General features: G+C 43.3%; 1 protein-coding gene across 1 annotated transcript in view; it reads right to left on the bottom strand.

Moving 5' to 3' along the window:
• FN1 (fibronectin 1) overlaps window positions 1-15978 on the bottom strand; it is a 233102-nt gene that overhangs the window by 39364 nt on the left and 177760 nt on the right. Inside the window, exons 2-12 of the mRNA XM_009329666.1 lie at window positions 15756-15884; window positions 14157-14294; window positions 12179-12310; window positions 11937-12074; window positions 9284-9442; window positions 7665-7865; window positions 6994-7173; window positions 5329-5505; window positions 4239-4391; window positions 2215-2343; window positions 449-592 (exon numbers count right to left, since the gene is read on the bottom strand). Coding sequence (XP_009327941.1) covers window positions 449-592; window positions 2215-2343; window positions 4239-4391; window positions 5329-5505; window positions 6994-7173; window positions 7665-7865; window positions 9284-9442; window positions 11937-12074; window positions 12179-12310; window positions 14157-14294; window positions 15756-15884 — 1680 coding nt within the window. The remainder of the gene's footprint in view (window positions 1-448; window positions 593-2214; window positions 2344-4238; window positions 4392-5328; window positions 5506-6993; window positions 7174-7664; window positions 7866-9283; window positions 9443-11936; window positions 12075-12178; window positions 12311-14156; window positions 14295-15755; window positions 15885-15978) is intronic.

The following is a 15978-nucleotide window of genomic DNA, read 5'->3' as shown; positions in this document are numbered from 1 at the left end:
AACAGCCTGGCCCCCTCTTTATAATCATGACACCTGTTTGTGTCTGCCAAGGGTGTGGGGGGAAATGGTTCTGTTTAAAAAGGAAACCAAAAGGAATAATGCACAGAAATCTGCACAGGTGAGGGGTAGAAAGATTGCTTTCCTCATGTCTTAAGGTTGCAGGTGTGATATCACTAAATACCAAGAAGCAATGTAAACCCAGGTTGTTGTGTGAACTGATAGTCATTCTCTAAACTAACCCTGGCCTCAGGAATAGCTGATAACAGCCTGGCCCCCTCTTTATAATGACACCTGTTTGTGTCTGCCAAGGGTGTGGGGGGAAATGGTTCTGTTTAAAAAGGAAACCAAAAGGAATAATGCACAGAAATCTGCACAGGTGAGGGGTAGAAAGATTGCTTTCCTCATGTCTTACTCAGCAGATGAGTTAGTTATCTGTTGTGTTCCTTACCAGGATAGGTCTGCAGAGGCTGGCAATGCCATTCTCCAATACCACGACCATAGCAATAGCACTGGTATCTGACACCGTGGACGTACTTCTCCCATGAATCTCCGATTTGGTAAAAGGTACGGGTTTCTGAATCCTGGCACTGATCTAAAGGCACAAAAGAGACGGTTAACCACTGCATGTTACTGAAACTATAGTGAAAAAAATCTATGCCGAACACAGAAGAGTAAGTCACAAGAGACTTTTACATAAAGAAATGTAACACCAATGTTTATTTGCAAATATAGTTACATAAAGAGTGGCAACAGAAATTGAATCTCAACTCAAGGTTCTTGATATATCACTGCATGTGTTAAGTTAGATACTAGGGGGCTAATTCAGCTGTGATGCATTTCTTAAGATACTGTTAAGTACAGGCTGTCCACCTGGCAAGCTTCCCACTGAAGTCAATGGGGTGTTCCTTCAAGAAAGGATTTATTTTGAACTATCTATTATGGAGCCCAACTCTGCTCCAGTCAACTAGGTTAATCTCTCATCCAAACCTAAACCATGCTGCTCTCAAGGAAATCAATGGCAAAATTCCTACTGGCTTCAGCAGAATTGAGTTATACTTTATAAGTCCGAAGTGACCCATTAATTTTCAGCAGAGTCTTTTTCAGATTTACCATTGTATAAACCAAAGGAGGACAGATCAAATCCTGAAATCAGCTTAGCTAGTGTAAATACAACACAGCACCAGCGCTTCAGTACACTTTCTAGTCTGACCTATGTCCGTGTTTCTGGCTCAATGGGAATTTTCAGTGAGAACTAGCATTATGCTTGCTTGGATAAACAGAGCCTTGTTTAGAGAGAGCCAACAAAATTAAACTGATTGCACCTTTACGGATAGCTGAAATCATCCCCCCTCCCCTTCTTTCAAAGTAGTAATTTTCAGGAGCTTTACAATCCAAGTTCCTCCAGTAAACCTGTACAGGTATTACTGTAAATAAAGCAGAACTTAACCACCAGTACTTTCTAATAGATTTTCTTGGCAATAGTTTGAAGTTCTCTTGGATTTAGTAATTGCAAACTAAACAGTCAGGTCTTATCTTCCAATCAAGGTTCACTAGGGAAGGGGGGAAGGCAAAAGAGATGAAACCTCCTCATTCCTGCAGAGAACCATGATGGTTTTAGCTAACCTCCAGAGTACTATTAACACATGTTCTCATCCTGAGCTTTCTCTCTTTGCCAGAACAAAGGGCAGCCAAAAAAATCAATTTAGTCCAAGGTAAGTTAATATACGCTGGCGCTCTTTTCTCAGTTCAGTGAGGAGACCTAAAGATTTTAGGATAGAGAAAGGAAAGAAAACTGATCCTACCATCAGTACCTAGCTGCATATTATCAGCGTTCAGTCCGAAAGTCCTGCCTGCTAGGCTGACAGCTCAGGTACCAGAATTGAGCCAAATCACCCCAGCCTGGGGATACTATGCCCTCTTACCACAACCTGCTACATTTTAAGAGGTATGTTGCCACAACCATTACTACTGCATCATCATCAACTTCTTCTGTGGCATGTGTGACAACCCAAGCTTATCTCCTTAAAATTAGGAATCCCCTTTCACTTACCCTCCAGCAAGTCCAGTGTTACTTCTACTTTTGCAGTTGTGCAATTCAGGGCAGAAAGTGGGCAAAGACTGGGTCCAAATTCACATGCCAGTTTCACCATACCATAACCAGTTCCTACACTGCCACAGCCTGTGTTTAGCAAGCGGGAACAGCTGGTGACTTACCAACAGGATCGCATTTCCATCTCCCCCGGCCCTGGCCAAAGCATGTGCAGTTCAGCATGTGCCCCTCATCGTGACGCTTGTGGAAAGTCTGGTTCACATCATAGGTGATACCATCCACAATGCACTGGTCTGTTTGAGAAAGAGCAGAGACACTTTTGTCAGCAATAGCTCTAAGTGTTAAGACAAAATCTTTCTGCTTGGCACATTGTTCCCTCCTCTTGATCACCTTACAGAGACTGGCCATGACAAGCTCCATTCATGCAAAAGGGTGCCCCCCTGATATCTGTGATCATCACAGATTAGTGCTGCATACATACCACTGCTCCCAAGTTCATTTATCAGCAGTGTGTAAATAAGGAACACTTGCAGAAAAGAGGTCTGTAGGATGCAGTCCAAAGTACTATGCATTACTCAAACTACAGAACTGCCTTGTTCTTCCTTGTGACATATTCCACATGTGAAAGAAAATCTAAAATAGCACACTAACTCTATCACTACCTCCTCTTAGGAAGATCTAGACTGGAATACCTCAGTGAGTACTGTCTGAAATCATTAGAACTACACAAGGAGAAAAGGGCTAATCCAAATTCATAAAGACACCATGAAGAGGTACAAACATCCTCATGATGTTATTCTGCCGGGTATGTCTGCTACACTTTGTAGTAATCTGAAGACAGGAGCAAATCTATTACACATCCAAGATGCTACTGGTACCTACTAATCTACTATTCCCTCAAAACACAGTAACCAGATCCCATGCTTAAGTACAATGGTATCAGTCTATTAGGTTCAATGGCAACATGTCAATCTGTGATCTGGCCCAGAATTCCCAACGCCAGTCTTATCACAGCAAGGAGCAGAAAGACAAAACAAACAAAAAAACCACCCCAGAAGCATGATGTTTTGTTAACTGGAACCCAAGAGACCCAAGTTCAGTTCCGGAGTCAATCACAGACCATCTGTCCTTGGGGAAGTGACTCAGTTAATCCCAGGCCTTCATTCCCCATCATACTTTCCCACACCACGGGCATGGCATTAGGATAAACCAAGCAGTGCTCAGACCCTCCTATGGGTGCTAAGGACCTTCTCTAGCTGCTACGTTTAAACGGTTCTACTTGGATAACCTTTGCCTTTTGAAAAAGCAAAGTATCTCTACTCCCCTCATCAAGAAAGACCACTTTAACTCCAGAATGAAACGGCAGAGAACTATCTGTGTATGTGGAAAAAGAAGTTTCACAGACCAGAACTTTTAGCAGTGCATTTCTCACTGTTCTGAAGTAAACGCATTAAAAAAAAAAACCCTCCCAAAGCCCTTGAGTGAGCCTTTCCCTATAACTTATATCCCATTTCAGCAGTGGTGTTAAGAGTCCTTTCTTGGCTGCTTGACAGCAACCCCCCTGCCTTTTCCAGACATGAAGCCAATGCTGTGAGCTAGCTGTAGGATGATCGAATGTCTGTGCTTTTAAGTCTTCTTTTTTTGGTATTGCTGAAGCGCTTCTCCACTTGGGCCACTCATATAAATAAGTAAATAAATAAGAGTAATCTCAGTGCTGTCCTGCCAACTTTTCATATAGATTAGCCAGCAAAGGGCTAATCCAGCACAGAGGAATTGAAAATTTCACTGCAGAACAATAAAACAGGATGGCTCTGCATTCAAACTTCAGAACAGTCTGGAGTTTTGTCTGTTCTTGAGAGGGGGAGGTGCCTCTGCTGAGCTCACTGTAAAGTCACAGTGGCACTGATCCTAAATGTAGACAAAAGGAGGTAGAGATACCTCCTGATTAAGCTCAAAGTTTTGCCCCTGCTTGCTAGCCTGTAAAGGCTGAAATAGTACTTTTGCAGCATGTAAACAAGACAGGAACTTCACGTAGTCCCTCTGATTCCCTTTCTACTCCAAAGAAAAGCTTGATAGTATAAAGTTCTTGAGCCTGGGCTCGAACTCGCAATGATGGGAAAGAAAACAAATTTCTCCCACCCCCTAAATACTTCGACTAAAGTGGTAATATTAACATGAAAATCAGTACCTCTGAGCTGGGAATAGGCAATGCAAGTCCATTCTCCACGGCCATTTCCTACACAAGTACATCTCATCATATGGCCCATGTCATGTTGTTTATCCCACTGGTCCCCGACACGGTACATGACACCATCATTGGTTGTGCAGATTTCTTCATGGGCTGGTTGAGAAGAAAGCAAGAGGATACTTTATGTGGCCGGAATTAACAAGCTCTTGAGGGCTTAGACCATTTGCAATGGCCCTTCATACTGTGTAGTAGTTTCTGCATCTGCAACTTTAGGCATCCGCTTGATTTTGAATAGCATTTTTGCTGGGTGATGACATTCTCTAAATGCAGATCCCTTGTAGGGGTTCATTTATTTTAATTTTCATTTGAAAGCTACTAGAAATAGCTTCTGTACAATGTCCAAGGGGTGCTGTGTGAAAGAATCAGTTCTTGTTACATACATGCCTTTATATGAACATAGCCATTTGAAGACCTGCGTGTTCCACAGGCTGTTTTTAAGGGCTCAGATGCTGCATTGCCATTAGTTATAAAAGGCCTTTCATTTAAGAATTGGTAAGTCACATTCCCTCCCACATGTCCCCTCCTGACATCATAGAGACATGCAGGGATTGTAGGAATGGACCACAATATTGATTTTGACATTACTGCCATTTTCAGGGTTACACACTGATATTACAAGTACAGACTTATTCCTAACCACGGATCGGGCAAGAGGAAGTGATGAGCCATGAGGGAGAAAGTTTTGGCAGATGAAAGATAAAAACCTCACTTGCTATAAAGCCCTACAGTCCAACGCTCTCTAATGGATCTACACCAGTTTGCACCAGCTGAGAAGCATGCCTACCACTAGCTTGTAGCAAAGGAGTAACGAAAATTGCCTTCTCCCAGCATTGCCCACATCTCTGCTAGAAGTGATCAATGGGGAAAAAAGGACAAAACAAAACTTCAGAAACGCCTTAAAGGGTTTTGGGCTGGGATGCAGCTCATTGGAAGTCATCAATAACTGATCAACGACAGACAGCTCTTTACTTTCCAGCTCAAAGAACCACTTACAGGTATTCCATAATCCCTTTATGGTTCTCAGCCTTACCAGCCATAGGGCAGAAACCAAATTTCTGGTCAGCGTCATAGTTCTCAGTGGTTCCACACCACTTCATGTTGTCTCTTCGTCCCTCAGAAGTACAGTCAGTGTAGTTGCGGTTGTTGTACAGGAAGGGGAAGTGGCACAGAGCACCGTTAGAATTGCCACCACGTGTCTGGACCAAAACTGTACAAAAGTGAAAAGAAAACAGATGCAAATCAAGCCTGCACTCTCCCTTAGCATGCAGGGAAGAGCTTGAAAAACAAACCACTAGCACTATTTTTTTCCCACATGTACCCTGTATATTATACATGGGCCTCTTATTTCAGATCTGGAAACATAAGCCTTGCACAAGGTCAATTCAGTTCAAACACTGCTCTGGAAGGAGTTATGGAGCCAGCCATGGGAATTCCTGAGCAACAGGGAAAACCAAAGCTTACTGTGTTTGGGAAGTGGCTTTGCAGACCCTTTGTGCCAAGACCCAGGGAATAAAATAAACTCACAGTTCTCAGCATACCTGTATTATCTCACTGAGGCTATTACCCAGTTGTGCCCTTTGGCTTAAAGTAAAGCCTTAGTCCTCAGGAAAGGGTTACAATTCAGTTATGTACAACAGAACAAGTCAAAACCTCCCTGCAGGTTGGAAGCTGTGTGTTTTGCAAGCAGCAGTGGAAAGAGGGCTGTAATCTACCTGAACTACTCAGCTCTTGAGCAACTCTGCTTTACAAATAATGGAGAACAAAGAGGCATTTGTTGAGGTTTTTCTGTATTGATATCTCTCATTCCCCACCGTATATCACAAGAAGTCTCACTAAAACAAGCATGTGTGTGTGGACAGGGACAGTGGGTTTTTTTGGTTTTGGGTTGTTTGGTTTTTTTTTTTAAAAGAAAGAATATTGTATGCGCTGCAGAAAAAGGCTCGACTTTTATCAGAAAAAACAACTGAAGTGGAACAGAGTAAAAAAAAAAAAATTATGCAGAGTAAGAAGTAGTATTTTCGTGTGGGAATGTGAAAAATTCTCTCCAAGGCCAGGTCCCCGAGAAGCTGCCTGGATACTGTTCCATGGATGTCTGATGGGCTTTCCAGGAAGTGCAACCACACAGGTAGATCTGTGCTGTGAAGAGAACACTGACCATCCACAGACAAGAGAGAATGCTGCCGCATTAGTCATGCACCAGCTCTTGATCAGTGATCACAAACCACATTAAGATTACTGCTATATATGGCAACCTGGCTAGATAGTCAGGACGGAGGGAGTGACAGAGGACTGCACAAACTGTACTCCATGGATATCCTCCTCTTGGCAGCCTAATATGGGCATTGCTCTAGCAATCCAGTCAAGCAAAGGCGAAGTCTTTGGCCCCCAAAGGGGCCAAAGCTCTATCCTGACAAGGTACTTGGGTTCTAAGGTCAGCTCAGAGGAGAGAGAACAGGACTCAAAGGCTACACCTGTATCACCCTGAGCACCCTCCAAAGATGCCAAGATCACGAACATGCCCTGACTCCAGGGCATGGAGTCCTCCATTCACAGGACTGCCTTGCTGTTGAGGCATGCCTAGAGTCACTCCAGACTACCGGAATTGTCCAGGCAGCCTGTCCCTATGTTCTCTGCTCCTTTCTCCATCTGTGCATGAGGGTCATGTGCATGTGAAGATCCTCTGAGAAGAACTTACTGTTCTGCTCGGTACAGAAGGAGTATCTCCTGTCCTGCTCAAAGTTGGAAGTGGTGCTGCACCAGAGGTGCCCATCTGTGCGGCCTTCAGTGGTGCAGGAATAGAAAGTCCTCCCGTCATAGGTGAAAGGCAGAACACAAGCTTCTCCATCAGAATTGCCACCATATGTTTGGGTCACAGCTTTAAAACAAGCAAATCACAGCATTAGACTCTGGCTTAAAGCAATCCCCAAATCTTAAGGCTCAAACAGCAATAGAACCTCTGGGCCAAGTCACTGGCTGATGTGAACCCACACTGACTGCCACGGACCTAGGCCAATACACACCAACAGACAACTTAGCCCCACAGCTGTGTCATTCTTTTACGTTCTTTGACAAACATATATTATTGCAGCTCGGTTTGAATGAAGTTATTAATGCTGCTCCCCTCGGGCTCTGTTCTCCCTCAGCAGGTTATATGTAACTCACTGGGAAATGTTTCTACCCTACAGAACCAGGCTTCAAATAACCAAAACAACTATTTCTTCACCCCTTGCACCTTTCTCCAATATGTCTTCTTCAGAAGAGCTTTCTGATACACACACACACAAAAGGATTCTACTTCGAAATTAAGCTGCAGGGCATTGCCAAAGATTTCACTGGACTGAACAGGCGCTAAACACAAATGCATACCTATTTCCTGGCAGCTGACTCCATTGCCCAGGCAGGTACAAAGCATTTGCTGGCTGCCCTGTGTCTTGAGCCACTGCATACCCACAGAGTACACCACCCCGTTATCAGTTATGCACTGGCCATATGGCTGAGGCTGGGGCTGTTGAGGTTGGGGCTGGTACAATGCAGTCTGCACATTCGTGAAGCTAGGAGAGCCAGATCCTGCAGCAGAACATGGGAGAGAAGTGAGATGTTACATGCAAAGCTAAAGAACAGAATGCTTCAATTAAATGCTGAGATAATAAAACCTTAGGTACTCCATCAGATCAAAAGCACAACTCTCTTAGCTTCCCTAGACATATTTTAATTATTCCACTTAGCAAACTTCAAAATTAAAAGAAAAACTCCCACTTCTGCTAATGATAGCCTCTGGTTTCTACTACTGTAGAGTGGCTTTAAAAAGGATTAAAAGCGTCAACCGCTTTTCACAGGAATTGTTGAAAAACACTTTTTTTGGAAAAAAATTTTTTAGTTGAAGGAAATCTAGAATAGAAAAATCAAGATCAGTGACAAGACAATAAAAAACTACCAAGGAAGTAGGGAGATTAGGCAAAAAGGATTCATTTTGAATTTTTCTTTGAAAAAGAAAAATAAAGCACAAATGTATTCATTTACTCTGGAATTTTTAAACTTTGAATCAAAGGTTTTGGTCCATCGTAATTTGAAATAATACTGAAAGACAAAGGGGCTTGTTGTGTACATTATGGAAATTTTTGCTAATGATTCCCCCAGGAATCTCCACAAATTCAGCTCTGCTGAAATAGGGGAAATATTAATGCAAACAAAATACTGGCACCCTTAAAGCTTTGTGCATTTTGAAGTTTAGACCTTCTGAGAGTTTGAAGGTAACCTGCTGGTACCGAACAGTTAAAGGTCATTTACCAAGAAAAATTTAGTGTAGGTACTGCAGGAAAACAGAGTTTTACATTGTGTTCATGAAAAGGAAACCTAAATCCTTGAAATGGCAAAAAAGAGTTCAGAAGCTGAAGACTTTAACAAACCTTGGGCAAAAAATATATATGCTACCTATAAACTAGGTAATATTTCAGACCAAAATTACAAACTATCTAATGTACATGTATTAAATCCATTGTATACGTTCCTTGACATTTCTGTTTTTTAAAGCTCAAGCATTAGTAGGTGTATTTATCTTGTCAAAGAAACCAGATGGTCTCAGTGGAGTTTAAATTAAGGACATTTCAACAAAGTTACCCTGAGGCGAATACATAAAGTTCAAATATTAACTTGAAGTGTCATGCTTCCAAGACAAAGCTAGTAGATAGTTCCTGTGGATGCACAGCTCTCGACATGATTTACTGCACTGTGATTGTGCAGGCCATCACATCTGTATGTGCAAGCCTCATTTCTGCATGGAGACAGTGTATAACTTAATCTTATCTACACATGCACAAACAAGGAGCATCTCCTGAACTCTGACCCTCTTTGTTGACGATCTTTCCCTGACAAGACTCCTAGATGCCTAAATTAGGATGGCGCAATTCAGCACCAAGTCCTAACCATTCAAAATGTGCCGTTCCTTGTCCCTTCCCCTACCTCACATACTATGATGCCCCACTTACCAGTGCTAGTCGTATGCAGGGACGTGTGTCTTTCGCATTTCCATTCACCTCTGCCATTACCGGTACAGATACACTGAAGCAAGTTTCCACGGTTATCCTTCTTGCTCCAGGTGTCTCCAATTCTGTAGGAAGTCTTGGTGTCATGGTCATTGCACCTATCTGTATAAGGAACACGACTGTTAGCTATTTCTGTATTGGATGGCTTCACCGTGCAATTCATAGTACTGAACCACCAACACTATCAAACGAGCTGATCGTTTAAGGCCTTTATTGAGAGCCCACCTCATTGTCTGCAGCCCACTATTACAAGTCCTATATATGCACTAAAGCCTGCATTAAACTGCATAAGCTAAGAGCATCTGAAAATCCTGATGGTTTAGTCTAAGGGAAAATACCCATTTTTTTCCAGAACTGCGATTTCACTTTGTAGCCATTGTCAAAATTAGCACCATAAGATTCCCAGTGTGAATATGGTAAGCTATGTTCAAAATCAAGGTGAAAAATCTGCTAGTTATTTTGAAAGCTCTTTTCAGCCCATTCTGTCTAGCATACACCTTTCAAGCTTAAACTTGTTGTAATGACTTTTTTTTTTTTTTTTAAAGTCTTCGTAGCTGGGTCATTTCATATTATACACAGGGCACAGTTCAAGTTCGGGGCTGTACTTAGCTGGAAGAAACGAAAACCTGTTTGAGGACAATATGTTAAATTCCATTTCTTCCAAAAGAAGTGTGCATAAAGCTCCAGTAAAGTTAATATAAGCTGCTCATGTCATACCAGGAATATTAGACTTTCTAAATCTCCCTGTTGACTTCAGTAACCCACAGCCCCTGATGAACTGAGTAAATAGGTTCAAAGGACAGCATAACAAACTACTTCTATCTGGATGCCAGATCCACATGGATTAACTAGTTCTTCTTCCATTACAACATTTTACCTTCTCATTCAAGGGCAACTAGATACAGTGGCTCAAATATAGTAATGAATCAATGAACATGGATTTATGAAGAACTGTGGAAGGACATATGTATCATGCCAGAATGCCACTGAAAGAGCACACGGGATAGAATATGAATGTGGAAAACACATTACTAATTCACAGTAGTTAAAATGACCAAAAACTGAGTATTTGCCAGAAGAGTGGTAAATTGGTGAAGTATTCATAATGTAATTGGGCAAATGTGAAAAAAACCTATCTTATGGACACTCAGATTCTCAAGTTAGACAATGAAAAGCTGAAATGTCCCCCAAGAAATCAGCTGTGATTCTGGAAAATGCTGGCCATACAAGATATATAACAGCAGCACATACTGAAGCATAATGCTACTTCGTGGGCTACAGCTATCGTTTTACATACATAAATTTGAATTTCTCTGTTTGATTACATTTGAAAAACAAAATGAAAACTGAACAGGTCATTTTATTGCAATTTCCCCTATGATACAACAATGTAGACCTGAGTTATGGGAGGAAAGATACTGCCAAATCATTTTTATTAGCAATAATAACTCCTCCAAAATTCACAAACAACACATTCTGTTTTATTCATTCCTATTTGACAGTTAATGATTTTTCCCCATGTGTTTTTAACAGACTTCATATTGTCAAGGCTGGTTTGATTTTTACAGCTTATTTCTTGACCCAGTCTCTCCAGATCTTCAGTTTTAATCACAACCCTCCTTAGTGTTTTAGTTCTTTACAGGTCTGCTGTTTATATCAGCAGAAAGCCATTATCTGTGTATCCCGAGGCAACTGAATATGAAGCAATTTAAAGGCTACAGAAGAGTTTCTCAAACCTTGCATAACAAAGGTGTAAGGTACAAAGTTAAGTTTTCTTGAGGCAACTGGTGTAAACCATGATAGCCCCACAATGGAGCTTGCTCCTAACAAAACTGGAACAGAAGGTAGATAAACAAGCGAGATTTGGATTTTAAATGCCCTGTTTGCTTTGCAAATGCAAATAAAATGGAATATTTACAGTAATGTCCTTCAATGATGTAAAAACTAAAGAAGTCCCCTGCGCGGGTGAAGCATATTTACACTGAAGACAAAATGGTGGGAAAAACTAAAAAGCAAGATGGGAGAGCAGACAAAACAAACCCTGTTTTAGCTAACGTATATATTAAACAGTAATGAAAGGAAAAAATAAGACAACATTTTAATCTGGCAGATCCTGCTGTTGGAGCAGGTAACTATTTCTCTTTAAAAGCACCTAATTCCCCCTCAGGAGGATACTTTAAAAAACAGAAATGGCAATATTAGGCCAAACTCTGCCATTTTACAAACCAAGCAATTCCCCCGACTTCCTGGGGGACGCGCAACTGTGACTCGGCTGGCTTGTGGATTTCTTAAACCCTTTTCTCTAAAGCAGGTTAAAACCCCAAGTAATCCAGCCATTCTGTCACCAGCACAGATCACCAGCTCTCCTGCGTATCCCCAGATTGCAAATGGCAACTGGGACACGCAAACGCTCCCCTCTCACCTCAGAGGGGTCTGTTTCCCGCCCCTTCTCAGGTGACGGCCTTCCCTCTAAAACTACTGTTGCTTGCAACAAGGCAGAAAAAGGAGTACTTTTTCTTTTTGACACAGGACAGATTTGAAAAATAAATAAGATAAATAAAATGAAGCAGCCGGCAGGTGCCAGGCCAGCACTTACTTCTGGAGGTGCAGGTGATGCGGCCGCTGCCCTCCCCCAGGCAGGTGCAGTCCACCATCATCCAGCCCTGGTAAGGCTTCTCCCAGGTCTCACCGACCACGTAGGACGTCCCAGCCGTGTTGTCATAGCATCGCTCAGCTGTGAGAGGGAAGGGGATAAGAGTCTGCCCAGGGCTATCCCACATGGGGACGCCTCAGGGAAGACAGACCGAGCTGGGAGAGAAGAAGGGAGCTGCCACCTACCCACAGGCTTGCAGGTCCACTCGCCCTTCCCATTGCCCAGGCACACGCACTCCAGCATGTAGCCGCCAGTCTCATGGGGTCGGCGCCAGGTATCGCCGATCTTATAGGACTGGCCACCCTCGTGGCAGCGATCTGCAGCAGGAGATAGAGGAACTGAGGTGAGGGACCACACCAGGGACAGCATCGTGGGGAGAAGGTAAGGGCCACCCGGCCAGGGGCAAAAGAGGGTCAGCTGGGGCGGAGGTGGGGGGCAGTGAGGAGGAGTGAGGCAGGCCATGGCCATCCCCTTCTACAGCCCACAAAATGGCACCTGCCATTTCCCACTGGCACCTGCTATTTTCTGAGCCTCCCAGGCCCTGTCCTCTCTCCTCAGCTAACCCCATCCAGGTTTCAAACCACAGCTGAGACCCTGCCAGTGAAAGGGGAGCACCAGGGCCTGAGGATGTGCTGTTTCTCCCTCAGGCCCTGCTCACAGCCTGAGGGCTAGTGAGGGAGGGTTTGCCTCCGTCTTGTTCTGAGGTAATACCGCTTGGGTCTCTTTGTGGCCGTCCCTATATAGCATGAGTGACATGGTAGCCAGGCCAGTATGAGGAGAATAAGGAGGTGCTTGGTGTGACATCAGTCCTCTTGGGTTTGGAAACCCTGCCCTGGAAAGGCAGATTCCCAGCCTGTCAGTGCCCCACAGCCCTGAGGCAGTCCAGACCCACCGCTTGGCCCAGGATCAGGGAGGGAAACACGGTAAAGGGCAGTTTGCAAACAGAGGGTCTTCTTCCAAGGAAAAGAGGAGAAACACATATCTGGTCATTTATTAGGAGCCACTAAAATGTTTCATTGGCTCATTTATGAAAGCAAGGAATCTAAGAGTTATGAAAATTGATTCAAAGCCAGTTGCAGTCAATGAGACTCTCCAGTGAGCTTTAAACCAGGCTGATGGTGATGAAATGAGACTGCTCTTATGTTTGCAGTTTCCTTACTGACTCCTTCTTTTCTTACAACACTTATCATCCCTGCCCAATAAAATGCCATTAAATTCAGAAGGGCTTCGGCTCTACTTGTTAGATTCAATGCATTTTTTTTTTCCATGCTATAATAATGGCTGGCTTCCGAGTCTCCTGTGGCAATGCTACTAGGATCAACATGTGTGTCTTAAACAAGAAACTGGATACTTTTAAGAACAAGACTTTTCCCAAAAGGTGCCTCAGCGACTTTGAAATCTCAGTCTAAAAGTCCTGACATACAGTGATCTTCATTTGTGCTCACAGAAAGTCTAATTATGAACTAAAGGGAAATTGTGAACAATTGTGACTCAATAAGGAAAGGATTTCCAGACAGCCAGAGATGTGAAAGGGAAAGCTGGGGAGAAAGGACCAAGGGAAGAGAGGGAGGAACAAGAGGAAAGTATGGGTCAGGCTCATGAAAAAGGAGTTGCAGAAACACATTGAGCTGGTGTCTGGATATCAAATCTCAGCTCCCTCAGGGACAAGTGTTGGCATGACATTTTTGGAGGACAGGGGGACTGGCTCTCAGGTGGTATTTATTATTATTTATTCAGAGTAGTCCCATTAATGCTGGTGGTGTTATTCTGACTCACCAGCTGCAGAGCAGACCCTCATTCTTTTTTCCAGTCAAAAAACTACTTTCATAAACACGCCTGTGAAGATGTAACACACTCTTGTATATAGTAAATGTACTAACCTGTATGGCTGGACATGAACAGTAATTTTTGGCTTATGGGGTTTGTTCTGTTGTTTGGTTGGTTGTTTTTTTGTTTTACACATAGCACTTCTTAAATAAAGAGGAATTTGGTTGTGCAAATGTATGTACATGGGGCAAGGACTTTCAATTCCAAGATTTTAACGGGCTTTGGATTAAACTCCCCCAAATCTAGCTAATGGGAATTGTGAATATTGTGTAAGTTGCTCTGGAAAATATGACACTAAGGAACAAAAGCTCTAGTAATAGGCTCTTAGTTACATACTGGCAATGGTGCAGCTGATTCTCCCACGTCCGGCTCCAATGCAAGTACAGTCCCAGATCATGGAGTCCTTGGGGCGCTCATAAGTCTCCCCTACTCGGTAAGTGGATCCAGTGTATTTGTCAAAGCAAGTCTCTTCAGCTATGAGGGGAGAAAAATCAACTTCATGTAACCATGCCAGTAACATGTAGAGTCAACAGAAACACACATTCCTCGCCTCCTCACATGGATGCTCTTTTTTTCCTGGGGAAAAATGCGTATCAGCCTCCTCTTCCTTCCTGGGATGGAACAGCAGGGAGTGAAAATTCACCCCCCCTCAAGGTCCCCATGATGCTGAACAACCTCGGCTTCCCTCCCACAGTGAGCCTGAAGTTGAGCATGGCACATGGACATGCATGCCCTGAAAGGATCTATCCCAGCTGTTTGAAGTGCAACAGTACAGAAGAGAGGAGGGAGCAAACATCCCCTAAGAAGCTGTGTGCTTTGTCATGCTAATCCTCCTCGTTCTGACTTGGCAAAAAATTGAGTACATTAATCCCAAATTCTACAGCAGTCCCAAAGTCAACAGCACTACTTGTGAATTGTTCACACTCACACATGAGTAAGTAATTACAGAATGGTTATGTCAGTGCTGCCACCAGACTTGAGATCTGCAACAGAACAACCTTCTTCGCTACTGGACAGATAACATTAACTGTGCTATAAGGAAAACTTGCTATCGGACTTCAAAACTGTAAAACTTGGGAATCCCTGCAGGGGAAGGAAAGCTAGATTAAACACCCTTTTACAGAGGAGTAAGGGGACTGAGCACTTAAAATACTCTAGCCATGAGGCAGGCAGCACACAAGCCTTGCAAAACAGATTGCTGGGACACTCCCATCTGTCTTACATGAACACTGTCAGCCAGGAACCAGTTTTTCTCTCTTGTATCTCCAGAGCAACATTGAGGAGTTATGGCAAACCAGTGGCTTCAGACCAATAAATACAGATAGATCACATCTGATTACCTAAACTACATTGTATCCCAGAGAGACACATCTTCCAGTGGACGTTGCATTTAAAGTTCTTTCTGTTACCTAAACTTTTTCCTGCAGAAGACTAAACAATCTCATTTTACACTCAATTATAGAAAGCTCACAGCACGGCTGGGGGGCTGTGGAAAGTTGTAAGTTGAAATATTTTTAAACAAGCTGACGACACTGGACAGCTATGAAAAGTTGGGGTGAAGCAATCAAACAGCACAGAGCCAGAGCTGCAAAGTGACTCCAGATTTGAACTTCCCCAGGCGAGTCCAGGAGTCAGTTCAGTTCATTATAAAGAAGAGGTTGGCTCCAAAATTAATGTTTAGATACAATCCTCCAGAGAGATGAGTGATGTTTGGCTCAGGGTTCTGGTGGCAGGCCCATCGCTAATGAAAAGCATTTCTTAAAATCCCAAGCCAGATCTTCAATGTAATTGAGCGTAGATCCATTACTGACCCTAAGTACCAAACTTCAGCTGAAAACCCAGTCTGCCAGTTATAACTCGGTACAAGGCCTAGCTTACTCGGCATCAAAAGCCATTCTGGGGTCTTGATGCAGACAAAAGAGGCCACCAACTTACGTTCAGGCTTGCTTTCGCAGTTAAACCCTCTGCTTCCACCATAGCAGGTACAGACCAGCGTGTTTCCCAGGTAAATGCGCTCCCACTGCTCGTTTATCTGATAGTATCTTCCATTGTCAAAACAGGTCTCTGGGGGGAAGAGGAGGAGGATGAAGGAAGCAGAGGGGGAAGAGAAAGAAAAGTTTGGAGTTACCGAGAGCAGGGAGAGAAGGGGCACGGCACA

The sequence above is a fragment of the Pygoscelis adeliae genome, unplaced genomic scaffold, assembly GCF_000699105.1.
Source record: "Pygoscelis adeliae isolate BGI_AS28 unplaced genomic scaffold, ASM69910v1 Scaffold7, whole genome shotgun sequence".
NCBI classification, from domain to species: domain Eukaryota; kingdom Metazoa; phylum Chordata; class Aves; order Sphenisciformes; family Spheniscidae; genus Pygoscelis; species Pygoscelis adeliae.
This window is presented reverse-complemented; position numbering and strand designations above follow the sequence as displayed.